Source organism: Macaca fascicularis, chromosome 3 (assembly GCF_037993035.2).
Source record: "Macaca fascicularis isolate 582-1 chromosome 3, T2T-MFA8v1.1".
NCBI classification, from domain to species: Eukaryota; Metazoa; Chordata; class Mammalia; order Primates; family Cercopithecidae; genus Macaca; species Macaca fascicularis.
In genome coordinates, this window is record NC_088377.1 from 98,521,107 (window position 1) to 98,537,011 (window position 15,905).

The following is a 15,905-nucleotide window of genomic DNA, read 5'->3' on the forward strand; positions in this document are numbered from 1 at the left end:
GGTGAAATGGTTAAAATTCAAATTTCTGGCTCCATTCCCTGGAGATTCTGCTTCAGGGTCCAATCAAGGACCTTGGAAGTCATATTTATAAAAATCACCTCAGGAGTAACTGAGTTACTCAACTGAGGTTCAAGAACTGAAGCACAGCTACAGCCAGGGTCGGGCCCTCTATGTTCTCCACCAACTCTGACCTTCAGGGCATCTGTGAGACCTGGAAAATGGAGAAATAAAGTCCCGCCAGATACAGTGCCCTTCACCTCATACAAATTCACAGTTTTTGTAGGTCTGAGCTGTTTGGATTAATTTTATGTTTTCTATTTTTACTACTACTGCTGCCAGAAAAAAAATAAACAATAATAATGATTAACAGTAACATGTGTTATTGTCTGGAGGGTGTTTGTCACAGAATGTCAGGATTGACACCCTGTTGTTTAAGATTAAAATGGGGCTGGGTGCAGTGGCTAATGTCTGTAATCCCAGCACTTTAAGAGGCCGAAGTGTGTGGATCACCTGGTCAGGAGTTTGAGACCAGCCTGGCCAACATGGTGAAACCCCGTCTCTACTAAAATCACAAAAATTAGCCAGGCATGGTGGTGCACGCCTGTAGTCCCAGCTACTCAGGAGGCTGAGGCAGGGGAATTGCTTGAACCTGGGAGGTGGAGCTTGCAGTGAGCCAAGATCACATCACTGCACTCCAGCCTGGGCAACAGAGCAAGACTCCGTCTCAAAAAAATAAATTAAAAATAAAATAAAATAAAATAAAATAAAATGGAATGATCTCAAACATCATCCAAAGTGCGTGTCTCCACTCTTCCCCAGGGATTCTGGGGTAGGGAAAGCTTACCGCTCTCCCACTCACCTCCAACCCCAAGTCTCTGCTTCCTCTGACACTGCCCAGTCTTCAGATTATCTAGTTATCTTTACCGGTGACTGTATTGACACACAGCATCTTCTCCATCAGCACAGCTTCCACTTACACCAGGCCTCTGCATATAAAGTAGACGTAACTAAAAGTTTGGGAAGTTTGTGGGGACTCCTAACAGAAGTAACCTAACACTGACTCATGGATATCCTCTGCTGAGGAATTCTCTCTGCATTTCTGCCAGCTCAGACTGCAGGCATCTGCCATGTTGCTAGAATCTGGCTTCCAGGCCTCTTTCTTCCCACTCTGGATGACAAAATAAATGAATGAATGAATGAATGAATAAATATTCACATTTATATGTAAGATATGTGTGCATATATGTGTCTTGGTGTTTATATTTATATGTAAATATATGCGTGTGTATATATGTACACACTCACATACATATATATAAAAAAGTAAAAATTTTGGCAGAACCACTCAGTTCTCCCTTTGTCCCTTTGTTCTGCTCTCTCCTTGTTGATCCCATCCTGGGGTTTGACTTTTCATTGCCTCGTGACCCACTAAAGGGTTTATTAGAACAAAGATAATCCCCTTCCTCATAGGAATTCTGTTGCCAGTTGCCGGAAAACTCAGAAACCCCACTAACCTAGCATTTGTGGAGTCTCCCATTGTTCCTGAGCACTGGACACACACTTTGTTTCCTTTAATCCTCATTGGAACACTTCGACGCAGTTGTTGTTATTCTCCTCATTTTGTAGCTGAAGACCTGAGCTTCAGAGAGATCCAGTTCATTGCTTGAGCTCCAATAGCGAGTAAAGCCTATAAGGACAAAGCAGGGACAAAATCCCTGATTCCCTCATTCTAAATCAGAACTTCCCCTTCTTCAGATAGTCCTCCATCCTGGATGCACATTAAAATGAGGGGCTTTAAAAACATCAGTGCTGGGCCTCCACCCTTGTACTGTGGGGGTGATGCCCAGGCAACTGCATATTTAGAAAGCTTCCCCTGTGATCCTAAAATGTAGCATTGCTCAGCGGCACATTGGTTCCAGCAGATCAACCTTCCAGCCAGAGGAATTGAGTACTGTCACACACACAAAGGCAAAGGCAATGCTCCCAGCTTTTCTGGACCACAGAATATGCACCACCCTGCAACCTCACCTAACCTGCTTCTAAACGTTGTTTTCAGACCCCAATTTGATAACATTTCAGATGACCATTTACTTGTCCAACAGGTCTTTCCACGATCCTACTTTTCCTTATCCTCTTTTTCCTCTTCACAGGCATAAAACGGCGTTCTCACAGCTCACCAGCCCCAAGCACCAGCTCCACGAGTCGCCTTACATTGCCAGGTGGGTAAACAGCATTGCTCCATTATCTTAGTGACCACAGACAACGGAAAGGACTAGTTTCTCGGGAATTGAGTTGAAAAACTGAGAACCTGGCCCCATAGTTATCCAGTCTACTCACATTATCAGAGAGCTTTGTCTCTGTCACCCAAATTTGTGAGGTCCCTCTAGGAATGGGCATAAATATTTCTATAGTTGGTTCACAATCTCCCCCACTCGCCTATGGAAAACATAGAATTTTGGTCCTCTTTGATGTTCATCTGGACATGTTACGGAAGGATCTGCCTTTTAGAGGCAGATAGTGCAAAGGAAGTAGTGTGAGCCTGTGGTGAGATTGAGACCCAGGTTTAAATCTCGGCTTTGCTGTGTTCAAATTGTGTGCTCCCTCACACGTGCTTCTTCAGCTTCTTGGAACTTCTGTTTTCTCATCTGTCTGGGAAAAGATAAGAATTAGAAATAATGCTTGTAAATTTAGCCTAGTATTGAGAGAGTGCTCACAATAATCTCTACCATTGAGAAATATGGAAGGCATGTATGACCTCTGTTTGACCCAATCTAACATGTACTGGCAAATCATAAGTATTCATGAGGATCGAGTATGAGTATTGTTTAATGTAAGGGGCACCTATGGATCATTCTGTCTCCATGCATGTGCTTACATTCTCAACTATAATTTAATTTTTATTTAATTTTAACAAGCAGAATTTGGAAAAGCGCATCTGTTTGGGGTAAGGAAAGGTTATAAAAGATAAATACCATCAACGAAGAAAATTTTAAAAATAATAAATTTAAGAAGGAAAAATGTCTCCAATAATGCTACCACTCAGAGTTAACCAAGATTACCTCTCCTTCCAGTCTTTATTAAATACTTTTTCTCTAGATTTGAATTAGAGTAATACTTTATGTAGAGTTTTGTTTCCTTCCTTTTAAAGCTTACCACTACATTATGAGATTTTCCTCATGTTATTAAGTACTTTAACAAGTATTTCAGTAATTGACTAACATTTCTATGACTATGCTACAGTTTATTTATACATCTATTGATAATTTAGCATTTATATAACATGCATTTTATAAGTGACCTTACATTCTTGTACATAAATCTTCTGAGTCTGTAAGTATGGATTTACCATAGGTTCCTCTAGGTAAGGTTACTGGCTCAAAGAATACATACATATTTAGGTTCCTGACACATTATTACCAAAGTGATTTTCAGAAAGATGGTATTAATGTATGGTTTTAGCATGAATTTGTCCATTTCACGATCCCCTTGCTAATGCTAAACATTATTTTCAATACCTTACTGATTTGATAAGAAAAAATGATATCTACATTTGGTTTGAATTTATCTTTCTATTTTAAAAAACTTTTTTTTTTTAGTGTCAATTCACCTCTACATTTCTCATTTGGGGAATTACCACATTTCATCCATTCTGAGAGGCACATTGCCTTGCATCTTAACCCATTTTAGATTGGGATGTTTTGCAGTCAATGGTGTGTGATAATTCAATTACCAGCATTTTTTTTTCTTGGTTGTACATGAAAAAATAGTTCATTTTACAGTTAGTGGCATTTTAAATGAAATATGACTTATGTCTGCCTGCTTTTTTAACTTCAATTTCTGTAGCTCCCTCACCCAAGTCAAACAAGTGGACTCTGCATCCGCTGAATAACCCTTGAACTTTTCTTACCTCTGTGACTGCCCCGGATTCTCCTTATTCTCATCTTCCCTTTATTAATATCTCTTTGCAGTCCTGTCAAAATCATCTAGGTGGAATTAACAGTGCACTACAATGGTTTGCTTATAAATCCTGTTGTCTATTGATAGGTGGCTTTTTCCATGATGAGGACTGTGTTATTCCTTTCTGCCGCCAATGCTGCCAAAGTGGCAGGCACTTATTGGGTGTGCATTAATGTTTCTAAACTGGGTACTTGGTGCATGAGTGAGCAGCCTCCCATTTAGTTTATGGCTACACAGAAGGGAATCATCCTCATAAAAAAAGGCTCATCTTAAAGTTTGGGTTTGCTCAACTCTACTAACTTGCTTTTAGTAGTGAGGAGACGTTGCTCTGTAGTCTCTGGAAGCCCCTCACATCTTGTCTCTGCTTGAGGTTATTATGCTCTTGGGACTACAGAGCATCAGGAGGAAATCAGCTTTTTTTTTTTTTTTTTTTTTTTTTTTTTGAGATGGAGTCTCGCTCTGTTGCCCAGGCTGGAGTGCAATGGCGTGATCTCGGCTCACTGCAAGCTCCGCCTCCTGGGTTCAAGCCATTCTCCTGCCTCAGCCTCCCAAGTAGCTGGGACTACAGGCACCCACCACCACGCCTGGGTAATTTTTGGTATTTTCAGTACAGACGGGGTTTCACCGTGTTAGCCAGGATGGTCTCGATCTCCTGACCTCGTGATCTGCACACCTTGGCCTCTCAAAGTGCTGAGATTACAGGCGTGAACCACCGCGTCCAGCTGGAACTCAGCTTTAAACCAAGCAAATCCAGTGTGAAGTGATGGTGTTTGCTCCTGACAAGGTCATAGCCTTGCTAGGTCAGGTAGGACTTCTGAGGGCATCCTTGTCACCTCCAAGAATATGCAGAGCTGTCCTGGGACCCACTTGCTCTGCTGGGGACTCAGGGATGGCCACTGGGTTCCCAAGGCCTCTGACTCAGAATCACAGCTACCTTGTCTTTAGCCATCCAAAATGGTCCCAAAAGGAGTGTCTTAGGCTCTGAGTTCTGAGCATCTCCAAAGCCTACAGGGTGGTAAAACACACTCCTCTGCCCTACAGGACTTGAGGGATGGTCAGAGGTGGAAGTGGGTAGTTCTCAAAACACCAGACATAATTAACCTGTGTAACTGCTACTACACAGTGTGCAGATTGACACCGTAGGACAGAAGCTGCAGGGCAGCTGTGCTCCACATCCTGAGGGGTGTAGGGAAGGAGCTGGAATCATGCTTTCACTAGCAGATGTGCTCACCACCTCATTGCAATACCCAGCTCTCTGCTTCCCTTCTTGCCTCAGGAGCATCACAGATGCCTCCCTCTGGCTTGTGAGCCATGGGGTCCCCTCCCCATGCATGCTGACTCCTGCTCACAGCTTCATCTTACCATCTCACAGCTGTAGAAGAGATGACTCTTCTGAATGACCACCAATAGAAACTTTTAAAAACCTTTGATTTTATAGCCAGTGAATGGATTTAGTTGGAATTTTAGGGTTTTATATTTCCACAACACCACCTACATGACTAGATTCAGTGCAGTCAAATCAATCTGCTGTAGGCTGATCAAATTCAGTCATTAGGAGATGAAAACATTTGCTGTTAATTCCAGTCAAGATGGTCGAGTAAATTCATTTTTTGACAAACACTCTTCTGCTCAAACACACGAAAAGGTAGGTAAAATTATAACAAAAAATGTATTTTTAAAAGCTAGTGCCAGAGACAAACAACTCTGGGAACCAGAAAAAAAAGAAAACTACAGAAGCCCTGGGACAGCTGTGATCCATGTCCTGAGTAAAGAGTGGTAGGAAGGAGCTTGAATCCTGTGGAGCAAAAGGAACTATAAGTGCTCCAGAGGACACTGGTAATCAGAGCCTGGGCTATAACCTGAATACAGGGCATGGGGTGGACAGGCTGAAACAATTGCTGCCAACCTGTTTCTTCCAAGCTACAGCTTAATAATATTAACAGGAAGCTGTTGGCCTAGAGAGATGGATGGATATTGGGACAGCTTTTCTGCCAGACTGAGCTAGCTTTGGAATTGGATCTGCAATATCCCAATATGATTATAGAGCATTAGTCATAAAGTGCCATTATAAGGCTCTGTAGTGGAAGTTTAAGAGATGAGGTGGAAGTAACTACAAAACTCTAGACAGGCAAGAGAGAGAGAAAGAACACAAAACCCAAATATCTTCTACTTGAAATTAGCCAAAATGTCACAGGCAACAAAATAAGCAATAGATAAATCGGACTTCATTAAAATTAAAAACTTTTTGTACATCAAAAGATACATTAATACAGTGAAAAGGCAACTGAATATGAGAAAATATTTTCAAATTATATATTTGATAAGGGGTTAATATCCAGATATAGAAAAGATATAAAGAACTCTGGCAGCTCAACAGCAGCAGCAACAACAACAAAAAAAGCAAAACCCAATTAAAAAATGGCCAAGGGACTGGAATAGACATTTCTCCAGAGGAGATCTACAAATGGGCCAATAAGCACATAGAAAGATGCCAGTCATTAGGGAAATGCAGATCAAAGCCACAATGAGATGCCACTTCACACCCATTAGGATGGCTACCATAAAACACAAACAGAAAACAGCAGGTATTCGTGAGGGTGTGGAGAAATGGGAACCCTGGTATATTGCTTCTAGGAACATAAAATGACACAGCTGCTGTGAAAAATGGTCTGGCCAAAGGCAAAGTCAAGAAGCAGGGAAGTGTGGCTTGCCAGGGGGAGGAGCAGTACAGGTTAGAAAGCAAGGGGCACAGGTACAGGAGGAAGAATTGGTGCCAGTAGCAGAGTGTACCGCAGAAATCGGCAACTGGAACATGAATTTCTTCCAGAAGGAGTTAATTTTTGGTGCAGGCTGTTAAACACTTTAAAATGTAATTAGGATACTCAAAGAGCCAAATGGAGGAAAAATTATCCTAAAAACAATAAAGAAAAATTGTACAGAAACCAGGAAGAGCAGAGATCATGTAAAAGAAGTGATTCAAAATCTGAAATTTTAAAAAAGGAAGCAAACATATAGTCATTACAATTTTAAAAAAGAAAAAAACTATCAGTTGATAGTATAAATTCAAGGTAGAACACCGTGGAAAAGATAATTAATGTTGGAGGATAGTCCTGAGGACTTTACACCAAATATAGCATAGAGAGGGAACCATATTAAAAAATGAAGGATTGTGAACCATAAAATTCTTAGAAGGAAACAGCTGGGCGCGGTGGTTCACGCCTGTAATCCCAGCACTTTTGGAGGCCAAGGCAGGCGGATCATTTGAGGTCAGGAGTTCGAGACCAGCTTGACCTACATAGCGAAACCCTGTCTCTACTAAAATACAAAAATTAGCCAGGCATGGTGGTGGATGCATGTAATCCCAACTACTTGGGATGCTGAGGCAGGAGAAACACTTAAACAAAGCGGGTGGAGGTTGCAGTGAGCCAAGATCATGCCACTGCACTCCAACCTGGGTGACAGAGCAAAACTCCATCTCAAAAAAAAAAAAAAAAAATTCTTAGAAGAAAACATAGAGGTAAATCCTCATGACCTTGGATTTGGCAGTTGTTTCTTAGATATAACAACATATAAACAACCAAGAAAAAATTAGGTAATTGGACTTCATTAAAATAAGAAACTTTTGTGCTTTGGAAAAACTATCAAGAAAGTGGAAAGACAATTCACAGAGAGAAAATATTTGTGAATTACATATCTGATGAGGATTTTCTATCCGGAATATGTAAAGAACCCTTACAACTCAACAATAAAAAGACAACCCAGTTAAAAAGTGGCAAAGGATTTGAACAAACATTTCTCCAAAGAAGATATACAAAAGACATATGAAAAAGATGTTCAACATTATTAATCATTAAGGAATACACATCAAAACCACAGTGATACACCACTTCACATGCACTAGGATGCTATAATAATAATATTTTAAAAATACTGAAATAACAAGTGATGGTGAAGATGTGGTGAAATTAGCACCCTCATATGTTGCTGGTGGGAATGTAAAATGGTGCAGCCACTTTAGAACACAGTTTGGCTGTTTTTCAAAAAGTTAATCATAGAGTGACTTAAATGAAGTACTGACACATTTTACAACGTGGATGAACCTAGAGAACATTTTGCTAAGTAAAAGAAGCCAGACACAAAAGGTCACATATTGTATTATTCCATTTACACAAAATACCCAGAATGGGCTAATCCATAGAGACAGAAAGTAGACTACTGGTTGTCAGGGGCTGGGGAGAGAAGAGAGCAGAGAGTGACTTCTCATGGATATGGGGTTCTTTTTAGGGGTGATGAAAATATTCTGGAATTACACAGTGATGGTTGTGAAACATTATGAATACAGTAAAAATCCTTGAAATGTACACCTCAAAAGCACAAAATTTACAGTTTATGAATTATATCTCAATAAAAAATTTAAGAGCATGGAAGATAGACAAATTGCTGTAAACTACTTCTCTCAGAAATTTTAGTAGAGTATGGAGAAAGTGGTGGGAAAGCAATATTTCAACAAAGAGGTAATAATTTCCCAGAAGTAAAGAAAGACTCAAATTCTTAGATGGAAAGTACATCTCCAGTGCCATAACTAAACAAAAACAAATTCATACCTGAAGACATTGTATGACATTGCCCAAAGCTACATCAAGGGTGAGAAAACTTTAAATGCTATGAGAGGCTGATTATGTGCAGGAAAGATGCAAGTAATCAACTGACAGCAAAATTTGCATTGGTAACAGTAGAAGCTAGAAGACAATGAAGAATATATCTTCCATATGCTGAGGGAAAATAGAGCAGTATGTAATAGTTAAAATAGCTAAATTATTGCTTATGAGTGAAGACACATTAAAACATTTTCAGGTATACAATGATAATTTACCACTCACAGACAGACTTTCATTAAAATATGTGTTAAGGGTGGGCACAATGGCTCACACCTGTAATCCCAGCAGTTTGGGAGGCTGAGGTGGGCAGATCACCTGAGGTCAGGAGTTCAAGACCAGCCTGGCCAATGTGACAAAACCCCATCTCTATTAAAAATACAAAAATTAGCCAGGTGTGGTGGCATGTGCCTGCAGTCCCAGCTACTCAGGAGGCTGAGGCACGAGAATTGCTTGAACACGGGAGGCGGAGGTTGCAGTGAGCTGAGATTATACCACCGCACTCCAGCCTGGGCCACAGATCAAGACTCCATCTCAAAAAAAAAAAAAAAAAAAAAAACCATGTTAAGGGAAGTATGTCAACAAGAAGAAAAGTGAACCCACAAGGAAGGTGTGAGACACAGGAATTAGTGGTGAGCACATCAGTAAATAAAACATGTTGGTAAATTTGAGTGACTAGTCACCATAAAATAACATCTAATTTTTGTGTTAAAATAGGAAAGAGAAGCTATAGACGGAAGGAGGGATATTTCAATATGGACCTAAAGAGTGCTAAGATCTATCTTGTCTTTGGTCAGAACTTTGTAATTTTGTAACTTTTTAACACAAAGGATCATCAGTAGAATAATAGAAACATAATAGCATTGTTATTCACTGAATATTTGTGTTCCTATCAAATTCATATGTTAAAATCCAATCCCCAGTGTTGCAGGGGCCCGTCCCACAGACCCCGACCCAACAACAGATGAATAACATACACTGACACAGATACTATGCTTCTCAGTCCAGCTGAGAGTCCGGGTCGCTTACAGACCCCAAGGAGAATGCTGTAAACAGTGACAACCGCAGCCCGGCCCACACTCACTGGCCTTCTCGGCATTTATTCAGCACACATTAAATGACAAAAGTCTCAAGTAAACACCACTAGAAGGTAATTACCATTGCCAACCCCCCAAGTAGAGAGCAATCATGCACCTGCTGATGGCAAAGGTTACTCTTAGGACCACATGAGTAAACAAGCTATTTAGATAGACTCCTGTACATCCCTATGTTAATTACCCTTGCTATAGCTCAAAGAGGATTAGGTTTCTATCCTGTGGCTTTTGCTAAAACCTTCTGGCCTTCCAAGAAGGTTTATTTTACAATTTTTCTCAACATCCTGACTGAACCCCTACATAATGTGATGATGTTTGGAGGTGGAGGCTTTGGGAGGTAATCAGGTCATGATGGGATTAGTGACCTTATAAAAGAGACCCCAGAGAGCTAGCTTGCTCTGTTTTTACCATATGAGGGCACAACAAGAAGTCAGCAGTCTGCAACCTGGAAGAGGAAGACGGCCCTCCCTAGAAGCCAACTGTGCTGGAAACGTAATCTTGGACTTCCATCCTCTAGAACTGCAAGAAATAAATTTCCGTTGTTTGTAACCCACTCAGTCACAGTACTTTGTTATAGCAGCCCAAGCTGACTAAGCCAAGTGTATTAGTCAGTTCTTGCATTGCTATAAAGAACTATCTGAGACTGAGTAATTTATAAAGAAAAGAAGTTTAATTGGCCTACAGTTCTTCAGGCTGTACAGGAAGCATAGTGGCTTCTTCTGAGGAGGCCTTGGGAAACTTGCAGTCATGGCAGAAGGTGAAGGGGGAGCCAGCACTTCACATGGCCAGAGCAGCGGGAAACAGGAGGAGGTGCCACACACTTTTAAATGACCAGATCTCATGAGGAATCACTCACTATCATGAGAACAGTACCAAGGGGGAAATCCACCCCCATGATCAAATCATCTACCACCAGGCCCCACCTCCAACATTGGAGATTACAATTGGACATGAGATGTGGGATGGGACACAGATCCAAACCATATCAGCAGGCACCTAAATCAACAAATGAATAACAATAAACAAAGAGAATGTATCAACTTAATAGAAGGCAGAAAGGAAGACAGAAACAAAGAATAAAGAATGATAAACACAAAACAAGATTTAGCAGTAGAAATGAGTCCAAAAATATCAGGAATAACAATAATTGCAAGTGGCTTCAACTTACTTTTCAAATATAGAGGTTATTTGATTAGATTAGAAAGAAAAAATCCAGGTCTATCTTGCTTTTAAGAGATGCCTTAAAAAAACTTTTGCAATACATTAGGTTTGCTAATGTACGGCAAAAGAAATTGCATGCAAAATATAATGCTAGTTCTTTGAAAACATTCATCCATTTTAACTTTTGTATAGCATTTTATAATGCAAATATTCCAAAGACATATAATCATCTCCTATTGATGGTTGTCTTCCACTTTTTGCTATTACAAACAATGCTGAGCATAATGTTGAGCAAGTGAAGCAAGTTGCAATAAGATATATGCTTTCTATGTTCTCACTCATACATGGGAATTGAACAATGAGAACACTTGGACACAGGGTAGGGAACATCACACACTGGGGCCTGTCGTGGGGTGGGGGGGGAGGGGTAGCATTGGGAGATATACCTAATGTAAATGACGAGTTAATGGGTGCAGCACACCAACATGGCACATGTATCCATACGTAACAAACCTGCATGTTGTGCACATGTACCGTAGAACTTAAAGTATAACAATAATAATAAATAAATAAAATAATTAAAAAGATACATGCTTTCTAATGCAATTTATATTGTTTTAAAACATGCAGAAATATTAGATATTTTGTGGATGCAAATGCAATAATTTCATACATATATGCACAGCAATGATAAATACCAAATTCTGGAGGACAGCTTTTCCAGAGGGAAGAGAGGGAAGTATCATAGAGGGGATCTACTGGGTAACTTAATTATATCTGTGTTAATTTCTTTCAAAAAATGTTTGAGCAAATGTAAAAATTATTAAGATTTTTTTTTTTTTTTTTTTTGAGACGGAGTCTCGCTCTGTCGCCCAGGTTGGAGTGCAGTGGCCGGATCTCAGCTCACTGCAAGCTCCACCTCCCAGGTTTACGCCATTCTCCTGCCTCAGCCTCCTGAGTAGCTGGGACGACAGGCGCCCGCCACCTCGCCCGGCTAGGTTTTTGTATTTTTTAGTAGAGACGGGGTTTCACCGTGTTAGCCAGGATGGTCTCGATCTCCTGACCTTGTGATCCGCCCATCTCGGCCTCCCAAAGTGCTGGGATTACAGGCTTGAGCCACCGCGCCCGGCTAAGATTTTATTAAACTGTATTGAGAGGATGGGTATTTGTTATATCATTGTTTATACATTTCTGAATGCTTAATGATTTTAAAGATTTTTTCTTTTTCTTTTTCTTTTTTTTTTTTTTGAGACAGAGACTCGCTCTGTCACCCAGGCTGGAGTGCAATGGCGTGATCTTGGCTCACTGCAAGCTCCGCCTCCCGGGTTCACACCATTCTCCTGCCTCAGCCTCCCGAGTAGCTGGGACTACAGGCGCCTGCCACCACGCCTGGATAATCTTTTTGTATTTTTAGTAGAGACAGGGTTTCTCTGTGTTAGCCAGGATGGTCTTGATCTCCTGACCTCGTGATCCGCCTGCCTCGGCCTCCCAAAGTGCTGGGATTACAGGCGTGAGCCACCATGCCCGGCCATATTAAAGAATTTTTAAGTGGAAAATCTGTGGCTGTTTGGCAAAACACTTTTGTTTAGTTTTATTAAGGTAGACATGATTTCATAGATATGGCCAAGAAATTTAATGATTTCCTTTCTAACCTATTGGGTGAGATGGGTGTTGGGATATGGGGATCTGAGTATTTAGGAAGTTCTGCAAGTAACATATTTCAATCCAGAAACCACCAACAAACCTTCTTTCTTCTTCATTAAAGAACCGCATGTGTGGTTTCAGGAATTATCTAAGGGGATGTCCTGGAGCTCCAGCACCAGAAAACTGCTCTGGGGATCTCACCTTGATTTCTTGCACATCTATAGCAAAGTGACTCTTGCACCTGCAGCCATTTTTTCTTTCCTGGAGCCGACTTTATTTATTGCTCCAAGGGAATTTGGGAACCCAGTCAAGCTTCGTGGGTGGGCCATCCATGATGGAAGCTGGGGAAATGTTGGCTCTCACCGGAGGAGTGGTCCAGAGCTTCGGCACCGCTAACAGCCATGACTGCTAATGATAGTGACTAGTCAGTGACTTACTTCTGAGCAGATTCCCCAGGGCAACTCCATCACCTTACTTTCCTGAAGTGATCACTGAATGGAAAGGTACAGTACTATAGTCATTCTTCCATGCAGATAGCTGATTGCTCCTCCAGTGTGCACGGTAGTGTTGGCTCTGTAGATGTGACTCTGCTTCTCAACTCCACTGCCTGCTGTAGAAACAGTTTGTGTGTTTAGATGCCAGCTGGCTTGCAATGACATTGTTGTGTGTCCTGTTTTAGGAGACTACGGATAAAATGTCCATCCAGAGGATTCCTCAGAAGAAACCGGACCAACTCTGAGGTCTGAAGACATTTTAGGAAGCTTATGATTCTTTTACCAAAGCAAAATATTATATGTATTGTAAGTTATTGAGTAACTTCAAGAAATGATGACTTCTGATCTCTCTAATACAGGCTTTTAACAACAGATTTTATTTTTTATTTTTTATTTTTTTATTTTTTTTTGAGACGGAGTCTCACTCTGTCACCTGGGCTGGAGTGCAGTGGTGTGATCTTGGCTCCCTGCAAGTTCCGCCTCCCAGGTTCATGCCATTCTTCTGCCTCAGCCTCCCGAGTAGCTGGGACTACAGGCGCCCACCACCACACCAGGCTAATTTTTTGTATTTTTAGTAGAGACGGGGTTTCACCGTGTTAGTCAGGATGGTCTTGCTCTCCTGACCTTGTGATCCACCCACGTCAGCCTCCCAAAGTGCTGGGATTATAGGCATGAGTCACCGCGCCCGGCCCAACCACAGATAGTTTAACATGTATTGCATATCTACAAATACCAGGGACAACATTAGGTCCTTAACATGTATTATGTCATTGAATCCTCACAACAACCCTCTAAGGGAGGTACCATTATTTCTGTTTCACAGATTAGGAAACTGAGGCACAAAAAGATGAATAACTTACCCAAAGTTTACAGGGGGCAGGCCTGTGCTCTTTTCTGTGAAAGTCATTGCCAATGGTTAAAGACTGATGCCTAATAGTCCTCACTGTAACCACTTTTCTTTTGCACTTGTATTCTGCCTGGGAGTGAGATCAAACCCCATGTACCAATATCAAGCACATTGTTGGGGTGTGGGAGGGATCCTGCACTATCTTTTAAGTGAAGACTCTGGTAAGTGTTCTCTCTGCAACTGTCTTTTACATGAGTTGATTGAAGGATGGCAGTTGTCACTTACTATGGACTGGATCAAAACCTATCCCACTTGATCGAGCTTTGTTATGCAGGAGCTCTGTCACCTTGAAGAAATGTATCTTTATAGGCTTCTTCTGGAATTAGCCACTGTTAATGTGAACAAAGGACATAGGAGCTTCTGAATAGCCTTACATTTCCAGTCTTCTCTTGCACAAGTGGGAAAATGCACACGTTGTTGAGAAAAATCCAGTGAAAGACTTAACTTGCATTATCTCCAAAATATGTCTCCACTGAAACAACTAGAATCATGCCAAGACAAACAAAATGAAAACAAAGAACCACATTAATGATGGAAAAGTTTATAACCACATTATAAATGAGAAAATTAAAGATGATCATCACCTTGAGGGAGTTCATTTTTAGTCTATTTTTGTATCCTCAGCATTAGATCATGAGGTCACAGGGCATTTGATAGGAAGCCATCATTTGAAAAAGAGCCGATTTTTACAGCCTCACTTAAATTACTCCTCCCCTTTCACCTATTTGTTCAGGGAAGGAAGGCTCACAAGCTATGTCTCAGTGCCTCCCCATATTATCATAAGACTAGTAGATATGAGCTAAGATTTTAGCATTTGTGTAAGACAAAGGACTCAAACTTGAAAGTTTGAGAGGAAAGGAAATTGCTGATGTTCTTCTCAAGCAAACACGGGCAGCAAATCTAAATATCAAGACACTGCTGAAGAAAGAGAGAAATATCCAGATCTGTAGATCCCAATCATCATTTCTAGCTTGTGTATATTCAAAGTGATTCATTTATTCTTTAGTAAATGGAAGATTTATGAAGGTTACTTAGTGTGAGGTAGAGTAGTTTATTCACTCATTAAATATTTCTCACCACCAATTAATACTGTGATTAAGTTCTGGGGATGCATATACTCCATCCCTATCCTCAGGAAGCTGATAGACAGGATTGAGTTATTTATGGAATAAAGCACAAAGAAGCTCCAGAAAGTCCAGGGAATCACTGGCTTAGGAATGGTTTCCAATGAGTGACTCAAATAATTATCATGACTCAGCATAATAAATGCAAAGTGTCTTAAGAATGAGAAATGTCCTTGACAGTTTTCTAATTATTTCAAGATTAAAATTCAGGGACTGGAACTCCTTCCATCTTGGTTGGTTATCTAAGGCATACTTCCCATTGGGATTTCCAGCACTCTTTGTTCTTGCGGTTAGGCATTACTCAAAGTGACTGAATGGGCTGGGCAGGGTGGCTCATGCCTGTAATCCCAGTACTTTGGGAGGCCAAGGCGGGTGGATCACCGAAGTCAGGAGTTTCAGACCAGCCTGGCCAACATGGTGAAAGCCTGTGTCTACTAAAAATACAAAAAATTAGTTGGGTGTGGTGTTGCACACCTGTAATCCCAGCTACTATGGAGTCTGAGGCAGGAAAATCACTTGGACCTGAGAGGTTGCAGTGAACTGAGATCGTGCCTCTGTACTCCAGCCTGGGCAACAGAGCAAGACTCTGTCTTAAAAACAAAAACAAAAACAAAATGAATGAATGAACCACCATATTTTTGCATTGCCTAAATGGTTTAGAATGTGGGCTAGCTGTTTTTTCTCTGGTTAAAATAGCACATAGTTTGAGCAAAGTAGTTTCCTCAGGTAGCAGAATGGAAAGATATTTAAGTATATTTATGTATATTTTTTCACAAATGCATATTTTAAATAACTGGTCTTTTGTGAATCAAAGTGGTGTATTCTCTGCCAAATATTCACAAATAAATTCATTAAGTTAATCTCTTCAT

At 40.7% G+C, this 15,905-nt stretch overlaps 1 protein-coding gene across 12 annotated transcripts in view; it reads left to right on the forward strand.

The window, feature by feature from the left end:
• PDE1C (phosphodiesterase 1C) overlaps positions 1-15,905 on the forward strand; it is a 671,184-nt gene that overhangs the window by 642,096 nt on the left and 13,183 nt on the right. For 8 of the 12 annotated variants that reach the window (XM_045388996.3, XM_005549840.5, XM_045388994.3 and 5 more), the window contains one exon: positions 2,151-2,219. In XM_045388996.3, the coding sequence (XP_045244931.2) occupies positions 2,151-2,219 (69 nt within the window). Of the gene's footprint in view, positions 1-2,150; positions 2,220-13,190; positions 15,901-15,905 lie in introns of those variants that run through there. The other 4 variants (XM_005549841.5, XM_074035265.1, XM_074035269.1 and 1 more) reach the window with 2 other exon arrangements.